This window comes from Trichechus manatus, unplaced genomic scaffold, assembly GCF_000243295.1.
Source record: "Trichechus manatus latirostris isolate Lorelei unplaced genomic scaffold, TriManLat1.0 scaffold00253, whole genome shotgun sequence".
In the NCBI taxonomy this organism is placed as follows: Eukaryota; Metazoa; Chordata; class Mammalia; order Sirenia; family Trichechidae; genus Trichechus; species Trichechus manatus.
Genome location: NW_004444189.1, coordinates 2,302,082 through 2,316,839, shown reverse-complemented (window position 1 = coordinate 2,316,839; position 14,758 = coordinate 2,302,082). Strand labels below are relative to the sequence as shown.

Below are 14,758 nucleotides of genomic sequence, written 5' to 3'. Positions count from 1 at the left end.
TTTTAATTACTCCTAAAGAAAGGAATGTTCTTCCTTCCCCTCTCATCATTGAACTTTCTCAGTGCACCTTTACTATTAAAAATTATTTGTGCTAGGAATTTTACTTTGATTTGACACACAGTTTGATCCATTGTATATAGAAGGCTTGGACCAGGACTTTTTGAAAGTGAGGGTTGACTTATAACTTAGTAAATTGTTCAGACTACCCTGCTGCCGTGACAATGAAGAAGCCAGGCTGAAAAGATGTAGCCCACACACCACAGTAGAGGCAAGATCTTCTCTCGGTCATTGGTTCACTTCCCCTGTGATTCAGCTGTGAAAATGTGGCCTCAGATATTATCTGTTGGCATAGGCTTTTCATTATAATTATGCACAGTCCATGCTTCGAGGTCGCTTAGAAACACACCTGTGCTTTGCTTTTAAAAATAAGATGAATCCTTAGATTAATAAAACCGTAGTAGCCATTTATAATTGGAAGTACTGCATAAAAAATACATTTTAAAAAAGATATTCTGGTTCTCTGTTTTGATTCTTTGTTATAATTTTTCCATATTACCAGTGACTTCATAAAGATTTATATCTGTTTAGCAGATATATGAAATACTTCAATTTTCATAGAAAAAATTAAATAAAAATTCAAAACACTGGCATAGTTTGGCATGATAGGAAATCAGCTTTTGTTTTTAATGGAATTTTACAATATGTTCTCATTATGATTCATACTATTCTTCAAAAGTCACCCAAAAGGATATTTGCCTTCATGCAATTATTAATAACTAGAATAATTTCTAAAATACACTGACAATTACTGACAATCGCTAAGAAACTGTTGTGAAAGTCATAAGCCTGTATTCTTGCAGAGCATATATATAACAGGTGTTCCCACTCCCTGTGTCCTTTGTATACACATTCATTCTGTATTCAAATCAGAGAAGCAAGAGGCAGGATAGGGTCTGTTACCTCACTGCTAATTTCCCTAGCAAATAAACCAGCAGCTGCTGGTCCACAAACCAAGTTGCCACCAAGAACAGGGCACTGTATGCATGGGAGAGGATGCTTTCATGGAACCCTTCAGCAGCATGGTTGGGGTCTTTCACTGCAAAATATACCTCCTTCTCTTCGGTAAGGCACTGCATGAATTGTTTTGTACCTGTTTTTAATTGCGGGCCTAAGGTAAATATTGGCTTTAGGCTGTAGATTCACTAAGGTAATTGAAGAGCAGCTCAGAACCTTTTAAACAATAACACACTTTGTTCCAGAGAAGAAGCAGAAACATTTAGGAGAATGAAATTTAATAAATAGATGGTTATTGTTTTCTCAGAACACTTATTGTCAATAACACTCATTTAGAAAGTTAAGACATTCCAAAAATAGAATGAATTTCTTCTTTTTACAGTGTTTACAAATAGGTTCAGCAGTCTTTAATGCATTTTATTGTGGAAAATATTCTTTTATAGGTCATGAAATTATGACCACTTACAGTGAAACGCAAAACAATTTATGAAAATGGTTTTTTATTGTTTAATTAAAGATATTATTGCAAACTATTAGTTCTGCTTCATTTTAAATTACCTATCTTATGAATATGGAAAAAGGTGATGTTCCAAACTGACAAAAAAAAATTTTTTTTATATACAATAGGGAAATGTGTTAGAAAGTATTATTTCTGCAAAATGCCTTTAGTCTTTCTCTTTTCCCAATGGCTAGTCCGATTAAACTTCTTTCCTCCATCTTGATATTTCTCTCCCACTCCTCTTTTATCCTTAGAGTTTAAAGAAGTTTCTCTCTGATATTCCTACTGTTTTTTTCTGTTGAGGTTATTTTTTACCAGATGTTCTCTTCTTTTCCATTCATTCTATTTATCAGTTTTTTTTTGTTGTTTTTTTTAAGTTAGTTTCTTGTTTTGTTTCTTTTCAACAGGTAGAAATTCAAAAAAGACTTTAGGCCTTAAGTGTTAACAACTTAATGTAAATAAGCAATTTAAGTTTTAGCCTTCTTCAGTCATTTAAAACCCATCTTTCACTGTTATATTGTTACTGTTTTCATCGAAATGTGATTGTTATTCAAATTTGTACCTAATATAGTACATATCCCACATTTATGAAATATAGATTTTTGCAATTTTTTTAAAAGCATTTGAGTTTTCCATAGTTGTGATAGTTCTAGTCATTATGGTGGTTATGTTATCAAATTCAAGCCTATCATGGATTTTGATTTATTGAAAAATTAAACAATTATCATAATTGGCTCTTTATCTTTGTGAACTTTTCCTGACTTTGAAAGTATCTGTGTGTCAGTGCCTCACTTGTTTTCAATTTTATAGTGAGACATCAGCTGTCATTTCATAAGTAGTGTTGTTGTAACTGGCTTTACTAATTTAGAGGCAATTCATTTGAGGAATTAGGTTACAATAAAGTTAAAATTTGTTTTAAAGAAATAAGTATCATGCTGATAAATAGTTAAAGCCGTTTTGTCCCTTAAGACTTCTTTCGTACTCAAATTTACTTTTTTCAATAGGTAGTATATTGTAAAGACCACAGCTAATGTGAAACTTTTCTTGCTTTTAGGAATATTAAATTTTTGTTCGCTTTTTCTTTTAAAAAAAAAAAGCCACAAAAATGAATCCCAGAATGAAGTTCATACAGTCTACTCAAAATACTAGTTCATAATTTCTATTTTCTTTAAAGATGCTTGAGTTTGTTTTCAGTCAACAACAGTTGTGTTATGTTTGCTAATACCGTGTACGACAATGGGGAAGTAAATGCCAGCTATTTTAAGCTTCAGCTAGAGGTCACTTTGGTGAAGTCTGATGTTTATATTCAATACATTGAAACTGGTCTAGGGGGTCTTTTGTTGTGGGAATATAGACAAACTTTGCAGTAGGGCTTTCGGTGTTCCTTAATGCTGGATACTCCTTTGTAATGCTATTGCTGTAAGTTTAACAGAATCTCTAAAGAGGAAATTATTGCTGTAATTTTATATATCATTTTATATGAAAAAAGGATTCTTCCCCTTTTACCAAAAAAAAAAAAAAAGTAAACAAGGACATCTGCAGTGACGGCCCCAAGTGACAAGCACAGGCTGACCAGAATGGTATTATCAGTTTTTCCTGCCCTAATGCCTTAGATGAAAAAAACCTGAGTTTTCATTTTTTATACTCAGAAAGTATCATTGTTGTTGTTAGGTGTCATCAAGTCGATTTCCACTCATAGCAACCCCATGTGACAGAATAGAACTACCCCATAGGGTTTTCTTGGCTATAATCTTTATGAAAGAAGATTGCCAGGTCTTTCTTTTGCCAGGTGAGTTCAAACTGCCAACCATTTGGTTAGCAGATGAGCACTTAACTGTTGTGTTCTTAGGGCTTCTTCACCAGGGCCACTCCTGAAGTCCACCCTTCAGCCAAAAATTAGACAGGCCTATGAAACAAATAATACACATGAGGATTGTGCTTCTTAGTTCAATCAAGTATACAAGACCACATGGGCAACACCTGCCCAAAAGCAAAGATGAGAAAGCAGGAAGGGGACAGGAGAACTGGATGAATGGACATGGGGAACCTGGGGTAGAGAGCGCAAGAGGGAGAGTGCTGATACGTTGCAGGGATTGCAACAGATATCACAGAACAACTTCTGTATAAGTTTTTGAATGAGAAACTAATTTGTGTTGTAAACTTTCACCTACAACACAATAATTTTTTTAAAAGTATTAGTCAATTTAATAATATTTAATTTAATACAGTAAAATCTGTGAAAGCCGGAACCCATGTAAGGTGGAAAACTGTCAGAAAAGGAAAACTCAAATATTTCTCACTAAATAGTGATAGAAAAGTCATAACTGCACCCTGTCAAAGGCAGAAAACTTGCAAGACCCAGAAAAACAAGGCAGTCCCATCGAGTTCCAATTCTCACAGGTTTTGCTGTAATAAAATTGAAAATAATAACAAAATAACAGTAATAAAATTAATTTCCATTTAAGTTCAGTATGTGGAATATCAAAAAGAAATTAAAAATTCATCAATTTTATACCATTTCTCTTATTGGGGTTCATTTGTTCATAGAGAGGTTGAATTTTTAAAATCGATGGTGTTAGTCCTTTATATTTTCTCATACAAATAAAAAAGAGCTCTTGAAAAATTCTCAAAATGAAGCTAATTTTTTTAAATTAGTAAACTACTGTTTTGACAACATAAATTCATCATATCTGTACTGGGAAATATATCAGTGATAGACAGTATGTTTCTTAAATGTAGAAGAAGTATCCAATTATCTGTTTATTCCCCAAAGTTTACTACAAGTAAGGGTTGCATCATATCACTAGGCTCATGTCTTTCCTGCAAAAGGAAAAGTTTTTAGGAGGCTTAGATTAGATACTGTATAAAGAAAATTTCATTCCTTGCTAACATTCCTATAACTTGTTATCTATAATTTATGTGATAAAAAAAGTATAGGCAGTTTCTAAGCAAAAGGGTACTGTAACAGCTGTGCTATCTTTTGCTGTCATATGCACATTTGAAAAAGCATACATATTTGAAAACAAATTTAACTTGATATGGAAACATTGTATTCAGAGATAATGATGGCAATATTTTATTTAAAGGTATTACTACATGATGCAGTTTCTAAAATAACCCAAGGAACTAGTTTTTCCCCCTTTAAAAATTATTGAAAACACCATACAAAAGGTTATTTTCTAATAAAGTATTTTCATTTTTCCTTCGGCTGCAATATTAGCTTTTACATTAAATAAAACTTGCTTTCCATTACTTTAGTCATAGACTCTCCAGTCTTTTCTTACTTAAGATTCAACATTCCGGTTCAAGATCCAAAAGTCACCTATGTTTCTATTCTAATGATACTAGCACCCATAGTAATACATTGCCTCCCTAGCCTTTTCTAGAATATTACAAACTCAATCTTTTTCAACTACAACTACAAGGAAAGTTGAAAAAAAGAGTCCTTCCAAATAAGATAAAACAAAAAACAAAGTAAGTACTTATGCAATGACTGCCCCAAATGACAAACACCGTTTGGCCAGAATTGCATTCAGATCATCTACATCTCAGTCTAGCAGTAGTTTCTAGGTTGAGTTGTGAAATGTCTTAAATGGACCAATAAAGTCAACGACCAAACTGCTCACTGCCAGAAGCAATTACTACATATTACGGCAGCAGCAATGCAGCTTTTCCCAGTGCATTCCCAAGGTAATGATTTGGATTTCCACCACCCCTTTTGATTTCTTTGGTGGCAAACACAGAATTGCCACTTTTTTGAAGGATATCCTGCAGGGATTGACAACATAATAAGTGGACTGGAACATGGAGACTGAATCCTTAAATACTTTTTGGACATCTTTCAATTAAACATAGGTCATCTATCTTCAGTGTAGATAGCTGCTACCCTGATAAAAGCATCTCAGGATGTCAAGAACATAAACCTAGAGAGTGGAGAGAGGCATTAGGCTTCATCTAATCTAACCCCTTTTTCTTTACACATGAGAAAACTGAGGTCCAGAGAAGTAGAATGACTAATCTATTTCTTCACTACAGTCTTCCGTCTCCTTGATAGAATTCCTAGCACCCGGTTCCTTCTTTTTCTAATCATTCAAATTAGGAACAACTCCAAGTTTAACATTCTTACATTTGCCAGAAAGTAATACAGAAGCAAACTGACATGCCTTTGTAATTCCTTTGTTATTATCCAGATCACTAATATGAATGTGCAAGTACAGTCCATTATCATAAAAAAAAAAATTGTAAGTCAATCACAAATACACATAGAGCCCAAGGAGGCTGTGAGACTTTTTTTTTTTTCCCCATATACTCACTTACTTTTCAGTCCATATAGTTAGCTTCAGTTGAGTGGGGTCTGTTTCCCCTCTAACCTCCTCTTATCTCCCTGTTTGTATTTCCCTCCTGAATTCTTTGCTCTAACATCCCTGCCTGCCCCAGAGTCTCCCTCACTCCTAACAGATAGCCAGAACCAAAATCATGGAATCCTTTGTTCCCAACTTTACCTTGGGAAGTCAAAGAGAGAAATTTACTGTAGGTGGAAACTGATTCCTCATATGAGCAAATCTACATCTTTCAGTTTCTTCAAAGAAATCATCTGCAAAAGACAAACAGACTTTCCCACACTTCCTTTTCTAAGATTGATTGCCTTTCATAACGTGACTCATGTGGAGAGAATTATTCTCAAAGAATCTACACTTTCTGGAGCCATCAAGGTTGAAATAACCCATCCAAAACTATTGCCCTAAGGTAATCTTTGAACCCTAAACCTTGAGCTGAAACTGGTCTCCTGAAAGCCCTCTTTAAGTCAAACAATAATTTAGCTTAATTAGTAAATAACATTTGCTTTGGGCATTGTGCTCTTTTAAAGAACTGTCTATGTGAAGTCAGTTTTGACAACAGTAATTCCAAAGGTAAGAAGAGAAGCTATGTTTTAAGATGAATCAGTAATTACTTGACTCGTTCTTCACGACAATGCTGTATGGAATCCTGCATGTCCACAAGTTCTTTTGTAAACTCTTTTCTGGCCCTGTTTCCATGGCAATTATAATTGCTAGAAATAAGATGGGATGTAAAAGTCTGTAAAAGGTCTTTCTTCTCTGGAACATTTTTGACTCCCTAGTCAGAAATGTTGCCCCGATTTGCAAACTGAATATTAAATAAACTTCAATCAATTTCTATTACTGGCTTAATATTATTTTTATTTTAACATTTAGATGCTCAAGCTTAAAGACCCCTTCCTAGTAGCTATGAAAACAGGAAGCAATCAAGGAGGATAAACATTCTGCATATGGGGAAATTGAAATTGTAAAATAATTGCTGTATTTTTTAAATTCTAAAATGCAGCAAACATGAAGACTAAATATTTTATATATGAAAAAGTTATAAGTGTGGATAATTACTATACTTTTTAATTCTAAAATGCAGCTTGTGGGTCTGCATTGGTAAACTGATCTTGACTAATAATGGTTTAATACCATCCTTCTCAGGATATTTGCATTTAAGGCGTTGGCTCATGGGAAAAAACTTCCAATAGTGAAATATCAAGCCATTCAGAAAGTTTGGGAGGAGATTCTTGGGAAGAAGTAACTCTCCAATGTTGCACAGATCACATGGTTTGATTAAGATGTGATATAACTCACACATTAGTAGAATCAGTGTTAGTAGAGACAAGTGTTTTTAAATGTTTTCACTGGACTTTAGAACTAATAATCTTTCCCAGTTCTCCTTTCTCAGTATTCTTTAACAGTCATAGATAATAACTTCTGCTTTTCCTTTTCATCTTCCCTTAGAAAAGCCAATGCAATCAGCTGTACTTTTTGGGTGGAGTTTTTGAAATGCAGAAGGTTTCAGAGACAAATATTTACCTTTACATGTAACTGGTACTAGAATGGTCAGTAACTGGAAGGCTCTCTTCCTTGAAAAGAATTCTCCCCTATCAGGTTCTGTCTGCAGTTGTCCCTTTAGATTGTGTAGTGTGGCTCAGGGTCTTCACAGCTTTCCTTTCCTTTGCAGCAGGCACTTGCTTGGGGCTGACAGTGACGGTGCCATCGCACACCGTCCATGGCATCAGGGGTCAGGCCCTCTACCTCCCCGTGAACTATGGCTTCCATACTCTGGCTTCAGACATCCAGATCATATGGCTGTTTGAGAGACCCCACACGATGCCCAAATACTTACTGGGTTCTGTCAATAAGTCTGTGGTTCCTGACCTGGAATACCAACATAAGTTCACCATGATGCCACCCAATGCATCTCTGCTCATCAACCCACTGCAGTTTACTGACGAAGGCAGTTACATCGTGAAGGTCAACATTCAGGGAAATGGAACCCTCTCAGCTAGTCAGAAGATACAAGTCACCGTTGATGGTGAGTCCACTATCAGTATGCCTGGGCAGCAGGGTAGTATGATGTTCAGTAAAGGGTCAGGCAACTAGATGACCAGGGCTTTAGATCCTGGCTCTGCAACTTTGGGCAAATTAATTAACCCTCAAAGCTCAGTGTCTCATGGCACTAATAACGTTATCTACCCCAAGTGGCTTTCTGAGGATTAAATACAACACTGAATGAAAGGATTCTGCACAGTGCTCAGCAAAAGGTAATGAAGCAATAAGAACAACTTATTATTTGTTTGCCTGGAAACTGTCAAGTATAAAGTTGCTGATATAATGAGATGGAGAAAATCTTATTTCCTCAGTAGCACCCTGGGAAGAGGCCTATTTTTGTCACATGAAGATTTTTATTTTAATAAACTGTTTGGGGCAGATAAGACTCACCCAAGGACCATACCTAAGGAACAACAGAAGTTGCTGGAAATCTCCCCTGAGGGGTACTGGGGTCAACTAACTTTCAGACACTTATTTCTTTACAGAGGTATGTAAGCAGAATACCTTAAATACATTATATCTAATACTCACCTTTGGATTTTTCTCTCTGAACCTATAATATTCCCCCAATTTAGTAAATATAAACTCCATTCTATTGATTGCTTAGGCCAAAAGCCTTGGAGTCCTCATTGACCCCCTCTTTCTCTCACATCCCACATCCAGTTCACAAGAAAACTCCGCCAGCTTTACTTTAAAAAATAGACAAAGTCCAACCACTTCTCACAACCCCCACTACTGCACTGCTTAGCTACTCTGTCAGCTCTCGCCTGGATTATGCCATTAGCCTTCCAAGTAGTCTCCCTGCTTATATTCCTGCCCCCTGCAGTAGCTTTCTGTCTCACACAGAAAAGTCAAAGTGCTAACAATGGCATATAAGGTCCAACATGATCTCCCCCCACATACCCGGAACCTGTATGACTTCTCCTACCTCTCTTTCCCTCACACATCTTGTTCTTCCTAGAAGAGGCAAAACACACACTTCGGAATTTTGCACTTCTTGTTCAGTCTACCTAGATTGCTTCTATTCCAGATATTAGCATGGGTCCCTCCTTTATTTCTTTTAGGTCTCAGTGCAAATGTCCTTTTTTCTGTGAAGCCTTTCCTGATCACCCTATATAAGTGTATAACCTACTCCTCCAAACACACACACACACACACGTATCTCAAATTCTGCATTGGACTGGACATATTATATATTTTTATTTGCTTATTGTTTCTCTTTCCCACCTAGAATACAAGGCCTGTGTGAACAGGGACTTTTTATTGTTTGCTCTTTTCTCCCCAGTGCCTGAAACTTTTGCCACCTGCCCTTAACAAGTGTTCAGTAAATAGCTATAGGCAGTAGAGGAGCCTGGAGAGGCTGGAGGGGAAGATATGGAATGTGGCAGCAGATGCCTAGGGAGTGACTTTGAGAAAAAAAAGAGATATCTATCTAGAGGGAATGTTGATGAAGTTTTCCCATGTGGTAGCTTGTCTCCCTACAAAGTTTTTAATAGAACACCAATTTCTTATTAATGTGTAGTAAAGTTGAATCTGTTTAGGGTCTTGATAGGCGTTTAGGGCCAGAAAGAAATATCTTCTTGGGAAACATCCACATCTTTATTACACTGTTTTAGGAAGTGTGTGATCATAATACCAGTGACTATTCTAATGATTGGTTCTCCTTATACAAGGCTGTTGACATGCTACCTATTTGACTTATTCCATCCCACATATATTTCCACACAAAACACATTTGGAAAAAAAGATAAAAATACAAGCTTTTTCTACATAATAAACATATACACACTCATTTTTTGTTTTAAATTGTAATAACTTATACAAACACTATTCCAAGTCCCTTGTTCTTGCCAAGGAAAAAAAACAGGATTAAATTAAATGGAAGCCAGTTGATTACACCCACCTTGAGAAAGGCTGGTGGTTTCAGAACTACTCAGCTCCCCTACTAGTTTAGCTACCTTTTAACTAGTTCCTTTCTCCTTAACTTTCATTTTCTCCTGTCTTCTCTGGGCTAGAAGATGGTCTTGTCCATGCTATAATGTGGGAAAAAGCGAGCATGAATCAAGACAAGTTTGCCTGAGGGAGATGGGAGATGCACCATCCCCAATTAGAGACTTGATAAGAAATCAAAGCTTAAATATTGGTTCCAATCATCTGTCCCTTATGTATCACCTCATTCTCCCTGTGTCCTGTAATCATGCATAGGAGATTATTAAATATATCTCTCTCCAAAATGCAAGAGAGAAATATTGCCAGATCAAAAGCCCTCTTCATTTTGCCACTTATTGCTGTGTAACTCTGGGTAAGTCACTGTTTTTTATCAAATAGAGTCAAGACCCTCAAAGATTAATGAAGGTTGCTGAAAATGGTTCTGGATGTTTATATAATTCCTACACTTATCCATCAGTTTTAGAGTCAAAATTCAGGGGATGCATATTTAGTCACTCTTGGTAATTTATCTATTTAGCAAGTAATACTAACTACCTACTTCGTGTCAGGCTATGAAAGGACACTATTTTCCTATGACTTTGAAGTTACAACAGGAATTTTTATTGGATTTTTCTTTTATTTCTCTTTTTTCATACAAACCCTAAAACACATTTTATCCTATTTTCAGATTGAATCAGTATTAGAAATGTAGACTTTGGTTTGTTAAAGTGACTAACATAATTGTTGCAACACAAATATAAAGCAATTAAAAGCATATAATTAATTTGATTACTTGGAATGAAAAGTAAATGGTGCATATGTGATTCTCTAAAACAGTCCCTCAGTTCCCCATATAGCATAACATATATGAACTGTACATTTGCAAATGGTGCAAAGAAATTTAGGTTCCCCACCCCACCCCAACCAGCTGCTGCTGGGACATTGGGAAAAGTCAAGAGAAGGGAATACCAAATAAGTTTTGTGTGTTATTTGGGTAAAGCACAATGAACAGGCGGTCAGGAAGCCGGAGTTCTCTACCACTAATTATATTCTCTATAAAGATAAAGCAAAGGATTTAATTAGAAAATTCTTGAAGAGTAAGTTCTGGAATTTGGCTATCTCTGACTATACGTATCTAAATTTTTTGTTTATATTTTATCATTTTGCATTATTTGTGCCTCTTTTTTCTCATGTTTAATTATTGCCTAAACTGCCTACATTTACAAAATGTAAAACTTTGGAATAATTTCTCCAAGATTTCAGTATATGAAAGAGTTTTATTATAATTTTATGAGTGGCCAAAAGTATTTCTATTTTTTAATATTGCAGATCCTGTCACAAAACCCATGGTACAGACTCAGCCTTCCTCTGGGGCAGTGGAGTATGTGGGGAACATGACCTTGACATGCCTGGTGGAAGGTGGCACCCGGCTGGTTTACCAGTGGCTAAAAAATCGGAGACCTGTCCACACCAGCTCCACCTACTCCTTTTCTCCCCAAAACAACACCCTTCGTATTACTCCAGTGACTAAAGGAGACATTGGAAATTATAGTTGCCTGGTGAAGAACGCTGTCAGTGAAATGGAAAGTGACATCATTATTCCCACCATATATTGTAAGTTTTTTTTTCACTTGTTTGTTTGCTTTAACTATTCATGAGTTTTCTTCTGGGAAGGTCTTACAGAGGGTAGTTATGGAAAATATCAGCATCAGCTGTCCTTTGTTTTTTACCATTATTGTAGTTCAGTACTAGTTTTAAGCATACTTCCTAAGCACTATCTTGTCATGAAGTATATTTATCAGCACAATCCTATTTCTTGAAGATCAAGTTAAGTAATGGCCAGGAACCATTCAGGATACATTTATGATTTCATCCACTGTGCGATCTCATTTCTAGTGGTCATTCTCATTATTGTGTTATTTTTCCCAGTACCCTCTACTCCATAGCATCATCTCCAATGTGTTTAATATTGCATTCTAATTTCAACCTAGCCTAAGTTTTCTCAACCTCTACACTAATGAATTCTGGGCTGGATAACTCTTTGTTATGGGGGGCTGACCTGTGCATTGTAGGATGTTTAACAGCATCCCAGACTTCTACCTACTAGATACCAATAGCACAACCCCTTCCCAGTTGTGACAACCAAAAATGTCTCTACTCCTTGCCGTCGAGTCTATTCTGACTCATAGGAACCCTATAGGACCGAGTAGAATTGCCCCCATAGAGTTTCCAAGGAATGGCTGGTAGATTTGAACTACTGGTCTTTTGGTTAGCAGCCAAGCACTTAACCACTATTGACAAATGAGCAAACCTCTTCCCACTGACAGCCAATGGCCTATCATGTTGAAAACTCTTATCAGTTACCACAGAGAGCATAGCTGCAACAGCAGTTTTACAGAAGTGAGGCGCAGCAAGGGAAAACTTCTCAGCTCCAGTATCTCAGCTGATTGAATCATAAGGAGAGAATTAAGCCTAGAACATTTATCCACTCTCTCCTAAGTATATTTGCATAATACTAGAAGAAGCACTTACGCTTAGTATTTAAGTGCTTAAGAGTCAGACAGACCTCAGTGGGAAGCCTGGTCTGTCATTACTGTGTGACCTTAAGTAAATTCCTTGGTCTTTCTGAGCCTCATCTGTAAAATGGAGACAGTTAAAACCACCTCGTCACACTTGTTGTATGCCGTCAAGTCAATTCCAACTCTAGTGACCCCATGTGACAGAATAGAACTGCCCCATAGGGTTTCCAAGGCTATAATCTTTATGGAGGCAGACTGCCACATCTTTCTGCATGAAGCAGCTGGTGGGTTTGAACCACTGACCTTTTGGTTAGCAGCTGTGCACTTAACCGCTGCTCCACCAGGGCTCCTTCCTCGCTACGTTACTGTGATTAAATGAGGTATTGTCTGAAAAACAGCCAGTGACTGACAGAAAGCAAGCACTCAGTAAATGGACGCTGTCTTTATTATCAATATATCTGTATTCTATTTTCTTCAATAGAAACTGATAGTTAGCTTGAAGACGTGTTATATCCATTTGGGAAAAAAGCACCAACGTATATACATAATGTAGCCTTTCCCAACTAGATAAAGCTTAAGAATAAAATTGAGCACTGGCAATGGGGCAGTTACAGCCGAAAGGAAAAGGAACTGCTGGGGGAAGCAGGAGTGCGATGGTATGATACAGGTGTATGTAGAAGTTTTCCTTGAATCAGACAAACTAAGCTAAGAAGGAATCATTGAATTCTGCAGCTGGAAGCTAACTTATATTTTAGTAGAAGACAGAAAACATGCATAATAAAATGCATCAGGTAGAGTGCCATAGGTGCCATAGGGAAGTGTACAAAGCAGCATAAACCAAAAAACCACACCATTGCTGTCGAGTCAGTTCTAACTCATAGTGACCCTATAGGAGAGAGTAGAACTGCCCCATAGGGTTTCAAAGGAGCAGCTGGTGGATTTGAACTGCTGACCTTTTGGTTAGCAGCTGAGCTTTTAACCACTATGCCACCAGGGTTCCACATAGCAGAATAGTGCTTAAGAATAGGAACTCTGGAGCCAGAGGCCTGGATTCAAATTCTGGCTCTGCTACCTTACCTCTCTGGGCCTCCATTTCTTTATCTATAAAATGATGATAATGGTAGTACCTACTTCATAGAGTTATTGTGAGAATTAATTTTGTTACTATATGTAAAATACTTAGAATAGTGACTGGTCTAGTTGTTGCTGTTAGTTGTCATAGAGTCAATTTTGACTCATACTGTCCCCAAGTAACGAATGGAAATGGCCCATAGGGTTTCCTAGGCTATAACGTTACAGGAACAAATTGCCAGATCTTTTCTTCTGCGGAGCCACTGGGGGAGTTCGAATCACCAAACTTTCGGTTAGTGGCCAAGCGCTTAATCTATCTTTCTTAGCTTAGTTTGGCTGATTCAAGCAAAACTTGCGTTTGTAACTTCCATGTGGCACCAACAGAGCTCCTGACTGGCTTATAGTAAGTACCATATAAGTGTTATCTATTATTATCATATTATTATCAAGGGGATACTGCGTGTTTTTAAGTTAGGAAAGGTGTGCATCAGGGTAGTATCCTTTCACCATACCTATTCAATCTATGCTGAGCAAATAATTCGAAAAGCTGGACTATATGAAGAAAAACAGGGCATCAAGATTGGAGGAAGAGTCATTAACAACCTGAGTTATGCAGATGATGCAACCTATCTTGCTGAAGGTGAAGAGGACTTGAAGCACTTACAGATGACGATCAAAGACCACAGCCTTCAGTAGGATTACACCTCAACATAAAGAAAACAAAAATCCTCACAACTGGACCAATAAGTAACATCATGATAAGCGGAGAAAAGATTGATGTTGTCAAGGATTTCATTTTACTTGAAGCCACAGTGAACACCCATGGACGCAGCAGTCAAGAAACCTGAAGACGTGAAAAAACATCAAATGAAGAGATAAAGAACTCAGCCAAGCACCAAATGGAGTGAGAAAACTGACAGAGAACAGACAGCGAGGAGAGATTCATGCATAGGTCCCCTACCAGCTAAAGCAGCGTGGATCAGCCATGTTGGACTCCTATCGGAGACCAGCAAATAGGGGGTAGGAGAAAGCAGCCTCACGGAACGTCCAGCAGAAGACAAAACAACTGGTAATTTGCGATATATGCTTTCCCACCCCCCACCCTTCTTCACCCCCACTTGGCCTCATCTGTTTCCCGCAGCCACAGTCTCTTCAACGGGAAACACCAGCTGCTTGGATTCCACACACCCGAACGGGCCAGCACTCTGAGTGCCATTTGTTGGCTGCTGGTGTTGCTTTTTTCCACTTCTTTTGATTTCTTCCTTACCTCTCACCACTTGCCCCTCCTTTCGCTCAAATACCTGGCTCTGTGGGCCATCTTTGCTTCTTCCTGAGGGGCTGCA

At 37.3% G+C, this 14,758-nt stretch overlaps 1 protein-coding gene across 3 annotated transcripts in view; it reads left to right on the top strand.

Annotated features, from left to right (window-relative positions):
- Positions 1–806: 806 nt before the first annotated feature.
- HEPACAM2 (HEPACAM family member 2) overlaps positions 807–14,758 on the top strand; it is a 52,498-nt gene continuing 38,546 nt past the window's right edge. The window contains exons 1-3 of one of the 3 annotated variants that reach the window (XM_004389657.3): positions 807–1,122; positions 7,529–7,879; positions 11,155–11,439. In XM_004389657.3, coding sequence (XP_004389714.1) covers positions 1,044–1,122; positions 7,529–7,879; positions 11,155–11,439 — 715 coding nt within the window. In that variant the 5' untranslated portion in view covers positions 807–1,043. Of the gene's footprint in view, positions 1,123–7,443; positions 7,880–11,154; positions 11,440–14,758 lie in introns of those variants that run through there. The other 2 variants (XM_023724653.1, XM_023724654.1) reach the window with 2 other exon arrangements.